The sequence below is a fragment of the Mytilus trossulus genome, chromosome 4 (genome assembly GCF_036588685.1).
Source record: "Mytilus trossulus isolate FHL-02 chromosome 4, PNRI_Mtr1.1.1.hap1, whole genome shotgun sequence".
Lineage (NCBI taxonomy): Eukaryota > Metazoa > Mollusca > Bivalvia > Mytilida > Mytilidae > Mytilus > Mytilus trossulus.
In genome coordinates this window covers 26,296,454-26,313,863 of record NC_086376.1, presented here as the reverse complement: position 1 = coordinate 26,313,863, position 17,410 = coordinate 26,296,454, and the positions used below count along the sequence as shown (strand labels likewise).

The 17,410-nt window shown below is 30.0% G+C and overlaps 1 protein-coding gene across 5 annotated transcripts in view; it reads right to left on the bottom strand.

The window, feature by feature from the left end:
• Nucleotides 1-16,749, bottom strand: part of LOC134714967 (suppressor of Mek1-like) — a 29,683-nt gene extending 12,934 nt beyond the window's left edge. The window contains exons 1-3 of one of the 5 annotated variants that reach the window (XM_063576717.1): nucleotides 16,705-16,749; nucleotides 10,090-10,133; nucleotides 8,908-9,043 (exon numbers count right to left, since the gene is read on the bottom strand). In XM_063576717.1, coding sequence (XP_063432787.1) covers nucleotides 8,908-8,991 — 84 coding nt within the window. In that variant the 5' untranslated portion in view covers nucleotides 8,992-9,043; nucleotides 10,090-10,133; nucleotides 16,705-16,749. Of the gene's footprint in view, nucleotides 1-1,879; nucleotides 2,025-5,587; nucleotides 5,672-8,363; nucleotides 8,579-8,907; nucleotides 9,044-9,469; nucleotides 9,697-10,089; nucleotides 10,134-16,704 lie in introns of those variants that run through there. The other 4 variants (XM_063576716.1, XM_063576722.1, XM_063576719.1 and 1 more) reach the window with 4 other exon arrangements.
• Between the last annotated feature and the right edge of the window lie 661 nt (nucleotides 16,750-17,410).

Genomic DNA, 17,410 nt, shown 5'->3' with positions numbered 1-17,410 from the left:
TGTATGTCAGCAGTGAGGTTGTATAAGAGGGTTTATACTGGAAAACATGTCAGGTGTATGTCAGCAGTGAGGTTGTATAAGAGGGTTTATACTTGAAAACATGCCAGATGTATGTCAGCAGTGAGGTTGTATAAGAGGGTTTATACTGGAAAACATGTCAGGTGTATGTACACAGTGAGGTTGTATATAAGAGGGTTTATACTGGAAAACATGTCAGATGTAATTGTCAGCAGTGAGGTTGTATAAGAGGGTTATACTGGAAAACATGTCAGGTGTATGTCAGCAGTGAGGTTGTATAAGAGGGTTTATACTGGAAAACATGCCAGGTGTATGTCAGCTTTGAGGTTGTATATAATAGGGTTTTATACTGGAAAACATGTCATACGTATATCAGCATTGAAGTTGTATATAAGAGGGTTTATACTGGAAAACATGTCAGTTGTATGTCAGCATTGAAGTTGTATATAAGAGGGTTTATACTGGAAAACATGTCAGATGTAATTGTCAGCAGTGACTGCTGGTTTGTATATAAGAGGGTATTTACTGGAAAACATGTCAGTTGTATGTCAGCAGTGAGGTTGTATGTAAGAGGGTTTATACTGGAAAACATGTCAGATGTATGCCAGCATTGAAGTTGTATATATGAGGGTTTATACTGGAAAACATGTCAGATGTTTGTCAGCATTGAAGTTGTATATAAGAGGGTTTATACTGGAAAACATGTCAGATGTATGTCAGCAGTGAGGTTGTATATAAGAGGGTTTATACTGGAAAACATGTCAGATGTATGTCAGCATTGAAGTTGTATATAAGAGGGTTTATACTGGAAAACATGTCAGATGTATGTCAGCATTGAAGTTGTATATAAGAGGGTTTATACTGGAAAACATGTCAGATGTAATTGTCAGCAGTGACTGCTGGTTTGTATATAAGAGGGTATTTACTGGAAAACATGTCAGTTGTATGTCAGCAGTGAGGTTGTATGTAAGAGGGTTTATACTGGAAAACATGTCAGGTGTATATCAGCTGTGGTGCTTGATATAAGAGGGTTACAGTAAAACAATTCATACGAATGTGAGCTGTGAGGATGGATATAAAAGGAATACTATGATGTATGCCATCTGTGAAGCTGGATATAACAGGATTACAGTAAAACATGTCAGATGTATGGCAGAACTATGTTTTCGGTGTGTAGGTTTTTTTTTTTTTTTAATTTTCTCATTACAGATAAATTCACTCTAAGTTTTCCTCCATTTTGTAATGACTTAGATTTGATATTTTCTGTTGAGTATCAATCTAGCATCAAGTTGACAAAGTAACCAATTTATCCTGCCATATATCCTATGATTTCCTTTTTATAAATAACAATTATATTTTCACCTGCGCCTGCGCAAAAGTATAAATACAAGAAATAAAAAGATGCAAAATTTATTAAAGTTATCTTTGAAATGCACCAGTGTTCCTAAGCATGGTTTTAGCATTTGATTTTTGTTATTTATTTATACTTTAAGATTAATTCCTTAATATAATAAGTCCAGAGCATCTGATGAGAACTCAGTTTTTATCAAACTTCAACTTGAGTAGATTAAAATTTTGTTTTTATTCAGTAATTCAAAAACAATATGTTATATTTGTAAATTATTTTGAATATTATTTTTGAAAGAAATGTAGAAACAACTTGTTTGACTCTTTTTTGGAGTATAATCTATTCTTTTTAAACTTTTAAACTTTTCTATTTAATAAAAAAATAAAGCAGAACTTATGTGAATAGATTTTTTCTCTCAAAAATATCAGACAAAAGCACTTGATATTGTTTTACTTTTCAAAAGAAGATTTTCTTTGAATAAAAATATCTAAAATGAGAAAAAAATCATCCTACCCTAGAGGACCATGGAAATCCAAGTTTTCTCCTATCTTCATATAAAACCTTATTAAATATAGACATAACTATGACAGGATTAAATCATCAGGCAAAGTAAGAAGGGTGGCGACCAATCTCCACTTCCTAGCATCTTAAATATCTTCCTCTCCATATCTAAACAGTCACCGTACAAACTTCAAAATAACGCTTATCTGTCTCTTGTCACTTTCAGTCTCGTTACTTCACCTTTTAAGGTTAAAAATAAAATACCCTTTCATTGACAAGATCAAAAGTTTACCTTTTTTTTTATCTTATAAACATCATATAATCCCTAAAAGAACATCATTTGCTTTAAAGGCTTGCCTTTTTAATTCAATGACTTATACAAGAAGACCATATACAAATTATTCACTTTTCAACCAAAAACATTAATGGTTAAACATTGCAAACCTTAGCATCTGCTACCCACTGAAACTATTTCAAATAACTGTCTAAAGACCTTGACCTTAATATCAAGTAGGTTTTGTCCTAATCTTGACTATAAATTGTTTATATAAATACACCACTCTTTATGAAAATGGAATTAAAACTCTTTCGGGTCTATTGTATTTTCTTGCAAACCTATGAAATGTCATTTTGAGCTTCATTGGGATTCATTTTCATACCATGATAAACGTACTATATGCAAAAAATCAATTTTCATTCTATTTCACTCAAGTGTCATTACTTCAAAATCAGAGATTTTTTTCTGATAAATAGATATAAGAAATCAATTTTTCCCCAGAATCTTTAACCCTAGCGTAAGCACATATCTATTTCAAATTCCGAAGAAAGGTATCACATAACAAAACAACTTTATATATATATATATTATACATGAATCTTCTGCTATAAACTTAAGTTTTAGTCATTAGATAAATCTTTACTTATTTTCATTCAAAGAAATATCTGATTACTTTTTATAAATGAAAATTGAAGTCGAAGTATTTAACGGTGATTCATTATTTATTTATTTACTACATGTTTTCTCAGGTAGTAATGCAGCATCTTCTAATGAGCAAAGAGTATCAGATTCATAAGTATACAAAAATCAATAATTAAATCTCCTAAGATATCAATTTTTTAATGGAGATTAAAACAAATAAATTTGAGAATGGAAATGGGGAATGTGTCAAAGAGACAACAACCTGACCAAAGAACAACAAAAAACTAGGAATTAGAGATTAAAAGAAACGTCTAAAGGCAGCCTGTTTTTGTTGTTGACAGTGTAAGTGGTATATAGAAATGTATTTTATTTGTAAGGTTTGAAATATTTCATAAATTTAATTTTGAGGATTTTTTTATGCTTATTTGAAAGGTGAAACTACCTAAATTTTGGAATAACAATAGGACTTACATATTTCCCGAAATGTGATCTAGCTCTAAAGTCAGTAATCATTGTGAATAATGTTTTATCATTTGGTCCATTTGGTCAAAAACAAAGTTTAATATCAAAATATCACACTATATGTTATTGTGATTAACTTTAATAAATAGTTTGTTTTTGTTTAATAAAGTGCATACAAATGGCAGACAGTAACAGGAAATAGAAACAGTTACCTAACATTCAAATTATAAAAAGCATATAAACCATATAGAACAGAAACCACATGTTTTAGAGACACAAACAGGAGATAAACATAATGATCTGTGAATAATAAAAATCCCCATTCAGTATCCATCTACAAGGATTTAAAACATCCTGTAATACTGCCTACTGTTCATCTTATAGAAACCAAGGATTTAAAACATCCTGTAATACTGCCTACTGTTCATCTTATAGAAACCAAGGATTTAAAACATCCTGTAATACTGCCTACTGTTCATCTCATTGGAACAAAGGATTTAAAACATCCTGTAATACTGCCTACTGTTCATCTTATTGGAACAAAGGATTTAAAACATCCTGTAATACTGCCTACTGTTCATCTCATTGGAACCAATTGTACTGTAGTGAAGATATAGTCAGTCAATGAAGAGCACTTTTTAAAGAGTGATTAAAGGCAATTTTTTCTCTGTTAAAATAACATTTGATTCAGTACTTTTATAAGAAGTAATTTGAGAATTTAAAATATAAAATGCCTCTTATACATAGCCTTAAAAGCATCAATTATTTAGATGCTTAAGAGGTTTTAATACAATACTTTTTAGTTGAGGATTCAGATGGGAAGGGGATGTCCACCCCCTGTGATTGGAAAGTATATCATTTTTAGCATAAAATCATTTTTTTTTTCTCTTTGTTCCATTCTGCAGTAAATATACAGTTTTCTGGATTTACCTTACCTTTCAAAAATCTGGATAAGCTGCTTCTTTTTTAATCATTGCTTCAGTAGCACATCATTTGACTTTGTAATTTCAAACAAAACTGACATTTGAGAATTCTAACTTGATGTAAAGGGTAAACTTCTCAGCCTAATACTTACAGTATCATGACTGACAGTACATTTACAAGTCATACTAGATTTCTATAAATTTGATTCAATTTTATCACCAAAAAATTATGATAACTAGTGGCTCCACCCTTCAATGAACGTATTTCAAACCAGCATTCAGAAGCAACCACTCTTTGACACATTCCCAATTTCCATTCTCAATTTTACTCATAAGTAGAAAAAAAATTGACAAAATTGACATTTCAGAATCATAAATTGGTAAGCTTTTCAACCAATTATTAATTACTGCAAAGACTTGCAATACATCTTTAACTGTGGAAGTACCTTCATAATTATAAATCAATTTCTGTGGTTTGTTAAAACATCAGTGGTTTGTGGTATTTAATATTAAAATTAACATATTCAAACTTTGTGGGAATATTTGTTACATTAGGTACAAAAGTTTGTGGTTGAAAGGTATGACAAAATCAGCAAAAAATGGTATTTAATATGATCATTAACAGTTTTAAAACTATAGGTCACCATACCAAGATGCACACTCATTTGACAACTAAAGGTCAACTAAAGGTCACCATACTAAGATTTGTATGACTGCTGAGTGTTTGTGAGTAAATTTGCAGTGTTTGATAGATGAGATGCTAGGTAACTTAAATATTGATTCCCTCTTAATTGTTTCTAGGCCTTGAATACAAATATAATAGCATGGTCAATAGCATACATGCAGCATAGAAAAACAAGGATTATGTGTTTATTTGGACTTAAGTATGTGGATGATTTAATTTTCAAAATAGCACTTCTTGTTCCGTAGGGAGAATTAACAGATACACATTAGTGCTGCTCCATTATCACAGTCTGCACTGTTAGCCACTAGTCCGATGCCCCAGACTAGTAAATATTGTTTCGGACTAGTGAAAATTTTCGAAATTTTATATAGTCATATAGGGACAAATTTTCATATTTAGTGTCCAGACTAGTAGATTAAAAAGTTTTGGGTGCAGACTGTTATCAATAGAGGTGCTTATTACTTACACATTTATGGAATTAAAGATTTTTTTCAAAATCTACAAGTTTTCCATGTAAGAGTATATGCAAAAGTAAGAGAAATATTCAAAACATTATGACATAGGAAGACCCATTTTAGAATTAGCTGTCTATAATCATTCCAGCTTAGATTAAGATACTAAATTTAACATGAAGAAGATAAAAAAATTTAAAAATTGTCAAATACATATATGTACTACCCATCAATAAAAAAATATGAATGGAAGGCTGTGATAAGAATAGTTGGACCTACCCATTTTTTCTTGCTCTGTGAAGTAATAATATCCTCCATCCCCCTGAGGTGTGACAAAACATTATGAAAGATGATGGCATATCTCAGATATTGATTTTTCTGACAAGAAACAAAGTTACCTGATTTCTAATTATCTGACAGGTATGATATCTAATTAAATATTTGAAATATATCTTTTGCACATACTTTTTTGACCAATACATGTATACGTCAACAGATTATTGGGTGTGAAATTCTAATACACAAAAAAACAATGAAGAATTATATATGGTAGACCAATCATAAATGAAAAGCTTGTATGATCTTCAGTAAGCTTAATGGAATGTGATAAAGCACATTAGTTTTAGGTCAATCAGCAATGTACGAATCTCTATAGGAGCAATGCTAAAAGTTCAAATTTGGTAATTAATTTTACTCTGTAAATGAAATTGTATCTTTGTTTTTGGTAAGATGTAAACCTCTGCAGCTGCTGGTAACATTACCATGCAAAATAAAAATAAGCTGATAATGAAAATTGTCAATCTGATATGTAATATATATCACAAGCCGAAGGTTGACAATTATATTACCAAGGATACCAAAAAATCCATTAAATACAAAATATACTGAAGAACTAATTTTGTAAAATGATATCATATATAAAATAAATGGTTGATGTTAATAATGGCTATATGTTGCCTATATAGTGGAATAACTAAGGAAATTAAGGGGGAGGGGAATTGGGGTATCAACAAAATAGTATGAAAAATTCTTCTTCTCAAAAAGGTTGTTTAAATCATGTCATTTTTCGAAAAATGTGTTCATAAAAGAACATAGTTCAAATGCCATTGCATATATATTGCATTTGGTCAAGGCTAATGAGTAAAATTTTTGTCAATTTTTTGGGCTCTAATTTATTATTTATAGAACATTGGCTTGAGAGGGCTTAGATTATTAATTTCCAAATAATTAAATTTTAAAGGTGCATAACTTTTGTAAAAGTAGTTGATCTGCACTGATTTTTGAAATTATCAGAGACATGATTGCTGATATCAACCTTCAACATACGTTTGATAAAAATCTTGAAAGAACTGTACATGTGAGAGCACATACAATGCAATTTTGCATAAAATCAAAATTTTCATAGCCTGTTTGTGAGATATTTTTTTTCATTTACAACATTTTGGAAGCCCAGCGAAGATATGGAATGACAAACCAAATTTCTATGTCCCCCACAATGTATCACAATGGTGTCAACTGGGGACAAAAGGTATAGCATTCTTCACAAATTTTATTTGATCTGGAAATGTAGCAGATGTATGGTAAAGGTGAAATTACATGGAAACTGGACATTAGAAGTGGTGCTAACAAATAATCTGACAGAATGGACTTGTAAATATATTAATGTACATCTCTATGACTATGTGTTTGTTGTTTTATTGCTACTTTATGTTTTTAAGTAAAAGATTTAAGAACTTATAAAAAGAAAAAGAAAAGGAAAATCACTTTCTATAAAATATTACGACCATTACTTAGGAAACAAAGAAACAGAAACAAAAACTTTATTTTACAATTTTCTAAATGAAAATAAATGTGAATTAATTCTCAAGAAATTTTTATGCAAAAACTGATTGTTCTATATGTTTATGACCTATCTTTATTTGCATTTATGTACTTGTATGCAAGACCATAATAGAAGTATTTAGTGGTAATAGAAAGATTTGCCAATAAATTGCATTTAAAACTCATTAATATGAGATTGCTTCCTTTGAATCAATAAATTCAGCAATATATGCCTTGGTCCAAAGACATCACTTGATGAGAAATAAGTGCATAATATCCTGATAAAACAAGAGGTCAAGACTATTAAACATACTACAAAATTATATCTTTTGAAATTCTTGGATGATCGGAATATAGAAATTAGTAATAATAGGTGTTATAATAAGTGAATAAAAGGTAATTTGCCATTTACATCAAGACAGCAATCTAACAACTCAAAGAGTGTAAAGACAGGTATACACAAATGCTTGAGAATTGACATGAGGAGAACAAATAAGAGGACAGATACAGTAGTAAGACACAAGAATTACTTAGTTGGTACCTGATATACCTCCAAACCCACTTTTATGATCTAGCTCAAAAAAACATAGATTTGATGACATTGGGTGAAGCATGAGCTCAAAACACATCTTCTAAATGAAAGAATAGAACTGGACTTACTTCATATAGAAATAATGGTACTACCTAACATGATAAACTATTAAGACTGTAGTCACATATGGCATAATCTGTTAACTGTCTCTGCCAAATTGGTATGAAAACAGACTAACCTGTCTTTCAAACTTCTTCAATTTTTTTTTATACTTATCCATCTAGTCTTAGACCAACTTTTCTATGGTCCAATTCAATAACCTCAAATCAGGCATTTCAGGTTTATGAAAAATACACGGGACAGCCCATGGGAAACGAGAAAATATTATACATTTTTGTACATTAAAACTGTAGAAATATCAATTTTAAATACAACTTCACGATTTTCTAATTGTGGATTTATTTTTATGTTTTAATAATACAGTCGTTTCAATTTTTTTTGAATAACATTATCATTGAGTTCTTGGAGAAAACGAGAAAAACAAAATTTCTCATTAAAATGAGGGAATTATAACCAAGATTTATTTTACATTTTATTTTTCTGTCAAAATTTTGAAAAAAGGGGAACCTTCAACGATTTCAACAAATCTACCAGTTTTAATTGTACAGATATTAACATAAAGATGTATTACCCCTACTTTACCTTATATTATTCTAACTCTCATTTTGTCCATATAAATCTCATATTCACTACAGATTCATATACATTCCAATTATAGACATAGTCATCATTCTGATTCATCAAAAATAGATCAGCATATCACTTAAGTGCAACTCTTTGTAATAAATTCTTTAGACATTTGACAAAAATGTAAATTTTCCTTGTTTAGAAAAAAAAAATGTTCCTGTAGCCCTTAATTTAGATAACCATTTATAAAATTGCAACAAATAGTCAATTTTAATCTTATAAAACAGGTAATGATAGGTATTGTTAGAAATATTTACAATGTATAGCCTCCATTAACCTTGTACCAATTAACACCATGAAACTTTTTCCCCAGGTGCCCAGTAACGACATATTCATGTATCTAATTCCAATACATGTGATAGATACCGTAGACTACCATATAGACCTTCATACCTTTTATTCCCCTTATTTTCCATTATTAATTAGGTAATAATTAGGTAATAAGTAGGCTGTAAAATCACAATCTATCCACAATTGATTGATTTACCTATATACATACCTCTAGATCAATATCTGATCCTTTCCTGAAGAGACAGATCTTACTAACACTAATCTTCGTTGGAACTTCATCTATCTCTTTCATCTTTAACCAATCAATTCTCTTTCATCAAACGAACGTGGGCATCTTTTCATATCTGAAGATTAAAATGTTATAATGAATATGACCTTTTCTATATAAGTTCTACCTGTTTAAAGTAAGTTAATTTCAGTGCAATTTTGATTCGGTTAAATCCATTGATTGTTTTTTATTTCTGTCAATGTGTTTGTTTACTTTTCTAACCCTAAATGTACATCATCCAACTATATTTTAAAAGTAATGTCTTTTTGCAGCTTAAAGTCTAACAGTTGACATTGATTTTAGACTTTCTGTAATAGGCTAACTACTTTTGACAAGGACCACACTTAAAAACTACCCAGATAAGTCATGATTTCAATAGAGCTGTGATCTTGTTCAAAATGAATGTCACACATATACAAATCCTTTTTACATTATTTATTTATGGTAAATCAAGATAAATGTGGTTAATTATAGATCAGTAATTTCCTTTAAAATTTCTAACCTTATATATTTTAATCTTCTGAAGACCTGAAGATGTTGACCAATTGTCAAGCTGATGATTGGACAAAGATGTGATGCCTTTGTTATATTCTAATCTACACATAGATTCTTCATTCTAAACATTTGTGAAGAAGTCCCTTTAAGAAATTGTTTGTTTTCTTCCAATAATTGTTATTACATGTACATGTAATGCTATATATCAAGCTTTTTCTGAAGGAATATTGGTAAATTGAAAATGAAAGCAAAACATGAGTATCATTTAATACTGGTTTACCTATATACTAATATCAACTACTACCTTTTTTCAATAGAACATACAAAACGAGGGGAAATATTACTGTTTTCTAAAAATAGAACACATCGAAAGACAGAAATATCACAATTCCTTGAATAGTTCGGTACTGGTACAATTTTCGTGGAAATTTGGTTTCATGGTTTTGCTATTAAGTCTGCATACAACCTCATAGAAAATAATTTTTAGAACATTTAAATTTTATTTCGTGGTTTATCTGTACCCACAAACACCATGAAAATAATGAAAAGTATCAAAAATATTTATATGCTGTTGTATGATTTAACATTGTGGTTACTTTGTCATTTTCTCCATATTTATAAATTTACCTTTGGTTACCAATGATGCTGTTCAAACTTCTCTAATTCATTATCTGCAATAAACAAATGCTCAGTTGATATTAAACTTTAAGTATAATTACTTGAACAGACTACAGTATTATTGGACTTAACATGTGGAGGAAGACTGTGCATACAATATACCAGGTGATTTTATAAATTCTGAACCTAGGACAAATCAAATTAGGCACATTAGACTGGATAAGTCACATGGTATCAGTTCTCTCATACTAGACTGGATAAATACATATTAGCCATGTTACTCTCAAGATCTCATTTACAGGCATGGATAAATACATTTTGGCCAGGTTACTGTCAAGATCTCATTTACAAGCATGAATATAAACATTTTGGCCAGGTTACTGTCAAGATCTCATTTACAGGCATGGATAAATACATTTTGGCCAGATTACTGTCAAGATGTTATTTACAAGCATGAATAAATGCATATTGGCCCAGTTACTCCCATGATCTCATTTACAGGCATGGATAAATACATTTTGGCCAGGTTACTGTCAAGATCTCATTTACAAGCATGAATAAATGCATATTGGCCCAGTTACTCCCAAGATCTCATTTACAGGCATGGATAAATACATATTGGCCAGGTTACTGTCAAGATCTCATTTACAGGCATGGATAAATACATTTTGGCCAGGTTACTGTCAAGATCTCATTTACAGGCATGGATAAATACATTTTGGCCAGGTTACTGTCAAGATCTCATTAACAGGCATGGATAAATACATTTTGGCCAGGTTACTGTCAAGATCTTATTTACAGGCATGGATAAATACATATTGGCCAGGTTACTGTCAAGATCTCATTTACAGGCATGGATAAATACATATTGGTCAGGTTACTGTCAATATCTCATTTATAGGCATGGATAAATACATATTGGCCAGGTTACTGTCAAGATCACATTTACAGGCATGGATAAATACATATTGGCCAGGTTACTGTCAAGATCACATTTACAGGCATGGATAAATACATATTGGCAAGGTTGCTGTCAAGATCTCATTTACAGGCATGGATAAATACATTTTTGCCCAGTTGCTGTCAAGACTGGAGAAATCTATATTAACCCTGTTAATGTTCTGACCTATTTAACAGGACTAATCCATATTGACTTTTCTATATATTGGTTAACAAATATAATTTAATCATGTTTACTGTAAAATATTTTTTCATCATTGGTTATATATGTATAACCCATTATTGCTGGAAAAAAGACACATTCACATTAAAACAAAAATGTCTTGCCACTAACAATGATAAAGATGTGCAGAAAATATAATGATCAGAACCAAAAAGGATCTTTTATATGGGACCTCCTTTATCCATGCCTGTAAATGAGATCTTGTCCTTGCCAAGCATGGTTAAAAGTTAGTGAAAAAGATGAAATTATGAAAGTTTACAGATGAATGAGACATATGAGAATTTACAGATGGACAGCCGTGTGATAGCAATAGATCAAATGATCTTTCAGACTAGGTAAGCTTAAGAAAGAAATCTAGAGGTCATCATACAACCTTCAACAATATGTGAACCCAAGCAGGATAACAACCTTTATACTCAGATATCAAAAATTCAAATCTAATATAAAATATTACAAGACTTATAGTCAAGCAATTCCTTATTGTAATAAGATACCTTATAGTAATGTTAACATAGAATTCCAAAGATTCTTTTTTTTTTTAATTAAAAAAATGCCAATATCAAAAATGACTAAAAGCGATTGTTGTGAACATTCAAGCAACTAGATGACATTTTTTACTGTGGGGAAAAATAACAGATGGAAAAGCGACTGTTTTGCCCATGACACTGTAGCCTGAGCCCTGTGGCTCATCATTCTATTAGTAAAAGAATTGTTTTCAAAGAAAAAAAAAACTATGTACAGGATTATTTTGCTTGATGTAACTAAACATATAAATGTAGTACAATTTTAAATGAAAGATTTATTGATGAGTCATTCAAACTGGACTAAATCATCAATTTGGTATTTTGGTCATCAACCAAATTATTAACTTGGGTAGAAAGTTTATTGCATGTGTGCAAAATTCTCTTTTGTTGATTCCTAATTAAATGAAGGCTTAAAACATCATGTGGAATGATTTTGTCTCTTCATCTGAAAATTATCATACTGGTTCTTTTCTTGGAATTACATGTATTTAATTTGTTTTCCTATTTTTGGGAACCAATTTCAAGAAAACTGGTATCATGAAGATTTACTAACGAAGTCTCATTACTGTTAATTAAGTGAACAACCGTTGAGATGTCATTCTCAAATATAGCAAATCTGATAGCCACGAATACCTCTTGTTTTCCTATAATGAGGAACCAGTTTATTACCTATTAGGTATTTTTAAAATTATTAAAATGTTGTGGTTTTGGTTTGTTTTTAAATGTGATGTAATATTGCTTAGCAAGTGCTGAACACACAACGGAAAACTAACAGAAAAACATGTACTCAGACTGACGATTAACTTGTCTATAGGTAAACACTTTAGGCTAACAGTGACTGGCACCAAGTATACTATTTAAAATTTTAATTTAAACAAAAAATTAGATCAAGATTTTCTTTAATCTAATTTACACGCTAATTTAAAGTTCCCCACATCATATAAACATTAAGTAAAAAAGACTGTGACACTAGTGGCATTTAGGAAAAAGAATAACATATAAAATATATTATAACAATTTAATTTACTATTTTCAGTATAATGAAGCTATCTTTGAATTAAAGCAGTTATATTTTTATAACAATTATTACAAAGAAACAATCTGTATAAAAATAAGGAGCTGTGGTATGATTGCCAATAATACAAATATCTAATACAAGACCATAAGGACAATGCTGTAAACCTCTAAAGGTCACTGTACTACTTTCAAAAGGGAGCCTTGGCATTCACTGAACATCAAGCTGTATAGGGCCATAAAAATGACGAGTGTAGAACCATTCAAAAAGACTCCTGACTTAGGACAGGTGCATACAATTTTTTTTTAGTGTAATATTTTTTCCATTTTTCTGGTTCTAACAGCAGCCAAACAATACAAGTTCATAAATAAAGATATTTAGAGGTCACCAAAGAATTTGAATGATATATGCTCATTCAAATCCTTTGGTGACCTCTAAATATCTTTATTTATGAACCTTTGTTTGTATTGTTTGGCTGCTGTACTTTTTTACCTCACTATTTCATTATTAAATCAAATAAACATAGTTTATAAAACTATTGCTATAGCAACATGCTCTAGAAAATATGAGATATGTAATACCAATACTATTCATAATAACATTGAATACTTCATGGTATTTAGGATCAGATAGCATTTACAGATTGGGCATTCATATTAAAATAAGTTTATGAATCACAGTGAAGCTGAGGTCCATGTTTTTGTATAAAGATAACCAATTGATCTTTGTGTTACCTTATGGCACAAGAGGATATTTTTTTTCATTATGCCTGACTTATAAATTGTGGTTATACAACACCAGCATTCATAATAGAAATTAAGATGGCACAACACAATTGAAAGACTTTTAAAATGTAGGTACAGAGTGGTAAAACAATATTAAACATATAGCTAATGATAAAAGAACTTTATTAACCAACTATAAGTACATTAAAGCCAAAAAATACTGTTTATTAAAAACCCTAACTGGGCTTAATACAGACAAACTGGGTATTAATAAACGGCCATTACAGAAAAACATGGTCATTACAGAAACTATAAACATTAACATTTTTTCAAGAAATCAGAAATTTGAATCCTCACAGGAATAGATGATATTTTCAAACCAAAAATGTATAAATTTAATATTGTTAATGTTTTATTTTTAATTATGTTTTGAAAATAATTTAATTACAAGACTTTTTTGTATTTTATTTAATTTGGCAGCAACACATGCTGTATTAAATTAATTATGTTTTGAAAATAATATAATTACAAGGCTCTTTTGTATTTTATTTAATTTGGCAGCAACACAGCAATATGTCACCCGTCAGTAATAATGGCCTTGGATATCTGTAATGGCCCTCTGCCTTCCCTCGTGCCATTACAGACTTCCGTGACCATTATTACAGACCTTGGACATATAACAGGGCCATTATAAAAACATCCATTCATTAATACTATAATATAGACCACAACAAAGCTCAGAGGTGGATTATACACTTTTTTTTGGATGACAACATACAATTTTTGTGTACTGACATATGCATTTAAAAACTGTGAACTTTCATATACCTTACTTTCAAAAACCTAAAAATTTACTTAAACCAAAATCTTTACAATGACAGATTAACCGCAAATAAAATCCATCAATATTAAAGGTCACTTGATCCTTTCAGGGTAAACTTTATCCATCATTGAGGATGCTATTTCATTTTGTTAGCAGCAAACTGTCTTAAACCTAAACTTCACATCAACAAAAAGTCTAATATGAAAGGAAAAGAAACTCACAGATCAAAGCTTGTAACCCTCTTAAATTCCAATCGGCCTTAGAAATAAAATTATTCAACAATTAATTCTACAACACATATATTTTATTATCAATTAATAGTATATTTGTTTTAACTTGCAAGACTTGCTTCTGAAACCACAATTTATGATTCCGTCAGCAGTAAAGGGGTTGGGGGGGGGGGGGGGGGGGAGAAAAATAAATAAAAGTGAAAATTCACTTTTTTTTTCCATCCTAAGGGAATGACCATTTGGTAAGAGTGAGGGTGGTTCCTTAATAGATATTCTGATACCCAATTTTCCGTTATGTTATGTTATTATTTTCACAATAAAATATTGTTTCCCCTAACAGGGGGTTCAATAGGAAGTCTTTTCCTTTTACTAAATTAATGATTGTTTCTTTGAATTTATAATTGTGGTCTTTGATAAACAAAATATTGACCACTCCTTGACATGTGACATTTTCATTACTTATGTCATTGATTTTTGTATAATATCATGTGACATTGTCATTACTTATATCATTGATTTTTGTATTATATCATGTGACATTGTCATTACTTATGTCATTGATTTTTGTATTCTATCAGGTGCATTGTTATTGAATAGTCTCTACTGTACATTTTCCTTTCATATAACATTATTATTAACTGAAAGTTAAAATATGATATAAAAGTCAGACAATAGCTGTTCTTAATGAACACAGCAACCTATTCAAAACACATCACATATCCTATTGAAATACAGACTCCATAATTAATTATCAATTCTTTTTGTCTTTTTATGTACTTTAGATGACATTTAATCACATAAAAAAATATGATCTTATGGATTTATGTCTTGTCATGCTAATCACAAACCTCTGATGAACATTATAAAAACTAATGTAGAATACAAAGCTTAGTTAGTGATTAAGGTTCATATAAAAACAAACTCTAATGGTTTCATTAATGGATGGCACCATTATATCTATTAGAAGGTAATCATACATCACAATAAAAACTCCTAACCAGAATCTGTGCATAAAATCTAAACATAAGTTTATGTTTACATTGGACTGGAAAGCTACAGTAAACATGGAACCAGACAGTGTCTGAAATGCCTGATTCAAAAAAATATGTTTAATTCATGTTTGATACTTGTTTGTGAGGTACAACTTTCAAGGATTTTGTGGTTTACTGTAACCTTGAAATTCAGTACCAATAACTGCCTCTTTTGTGCTGTAACAATGGCAAGTTCAAAGATTGGTATCAGAAAGATCATGCCTTCTGATGGTAACTTCTGGTGTATGGGAAGATATTTCAGACAGACATATATATGATTAGTTCAAAACATGTTTTTATTTCTCTAATGCAATTCATATGGAATAAAAATTATTCCTATTTGGCTTTTTACCATAGACTAAACTATTGAGTACAATAAATTATGTTGAGAAATATTACTTGTTTGTAATGAAAAGGTTTATTTAGACAATGATAACAACTTCTCTGTTGTCAATATCAACAGAAATAGCAATTCATTCATAAGATTTCACACCTTACTGTTAAATATGAAGGGTGTAAAATGTGACGCAGAAGTCAAAATACACCATTCACAAGATTTTTTAAAGTTCATTCCTATTCGCGCTTTTTTTTCCATTCACATTTAGAACTGATTATTTCTTAAGACGATATAACTGGTTTACCTTAAATCATTAATGTCTTCTTTAAAAAAATTAATTTGTATAATACTTTTGTTCTCTAGGACATCTTTATTTAGTGCAGATAAGTGTTTTTACTATAGATTTACCTTATGTTGTAAAGAAATCATCATAGATACCAGGATTGAAATTTTGTATTTGCGCCAAACAGGAGTTTTGTCAACAAAAGCCTCATCAGTGACGCTCAAATAAAAAAGGTAAAAAGGCTAAATAAAATACAAAGTTGAAGAGCATTGAGGACCAAAATTCCTAAAAGTTTTGCCAAATACATCTAAAGTAATCTATTCCTGAGGTTGAAAAAAATTTGTATTTAAAAAATTTAAAGTTTTGTATAAAAAAGTTAATTTATAATTTTGACTATTTCAATGATAATTCATTTCAACACAGAAGTGCTGACTCCTGGGCTGGTAAATATTTTTTTCCCTTGTTTTCTTTACCTGTAAAATCTGTCAGCTGATTCCTAATTAGCATCCCTTACTATCTTGTAAGACCTACAAATATACAGGTAACATCAATGTTATTACACATCAAAAACATCCTAAGGAAGAAAATATACTTTTTTCCTAATTTTTAATAATAGTATCAAACAATCTTGATCTAGATATCTGAAGAACAGTTTTGTCCATTAACAACATTGCTGCAAGGGGTATTTTTCAGTCAAGAATTAGTCCAAGGAGATATTGAATACTTATAGGGAAGGGCAATATATGTTTTCACTTTATAGATTTCAATTTCTTCCTCAGTAATGGGACTACATTTGATAACTTTGTACTGTTGACAAAAGAAAGAAATCAGCAAAATAAATTAAAAATCAAAATGAACTTTAATATCTTAACTGGTTTGGAACAATTCAAATGTGGATCAATCCCTCAATATTGAGATAATAATTTGATGGTGTCAATATAAAGTGACATAACTCAAGAACTGTAAACATGACCCTACCCAAAGTTGTACTTGATCTGTGTTTTGTGGTAATAAGCATAAGTTTCATAACATTTGGTTGAGGCAAACTAAATTAGAGAACGGAAACAAAACTGTAAAAGTGACACTACCCAAATTTTAATTTTATCTATGTTTTGTGGTAATAAGCATTGTGTATAAGTTTTATAACATTTGGTTAAGGTAAACAAAAGTAAGAGAATG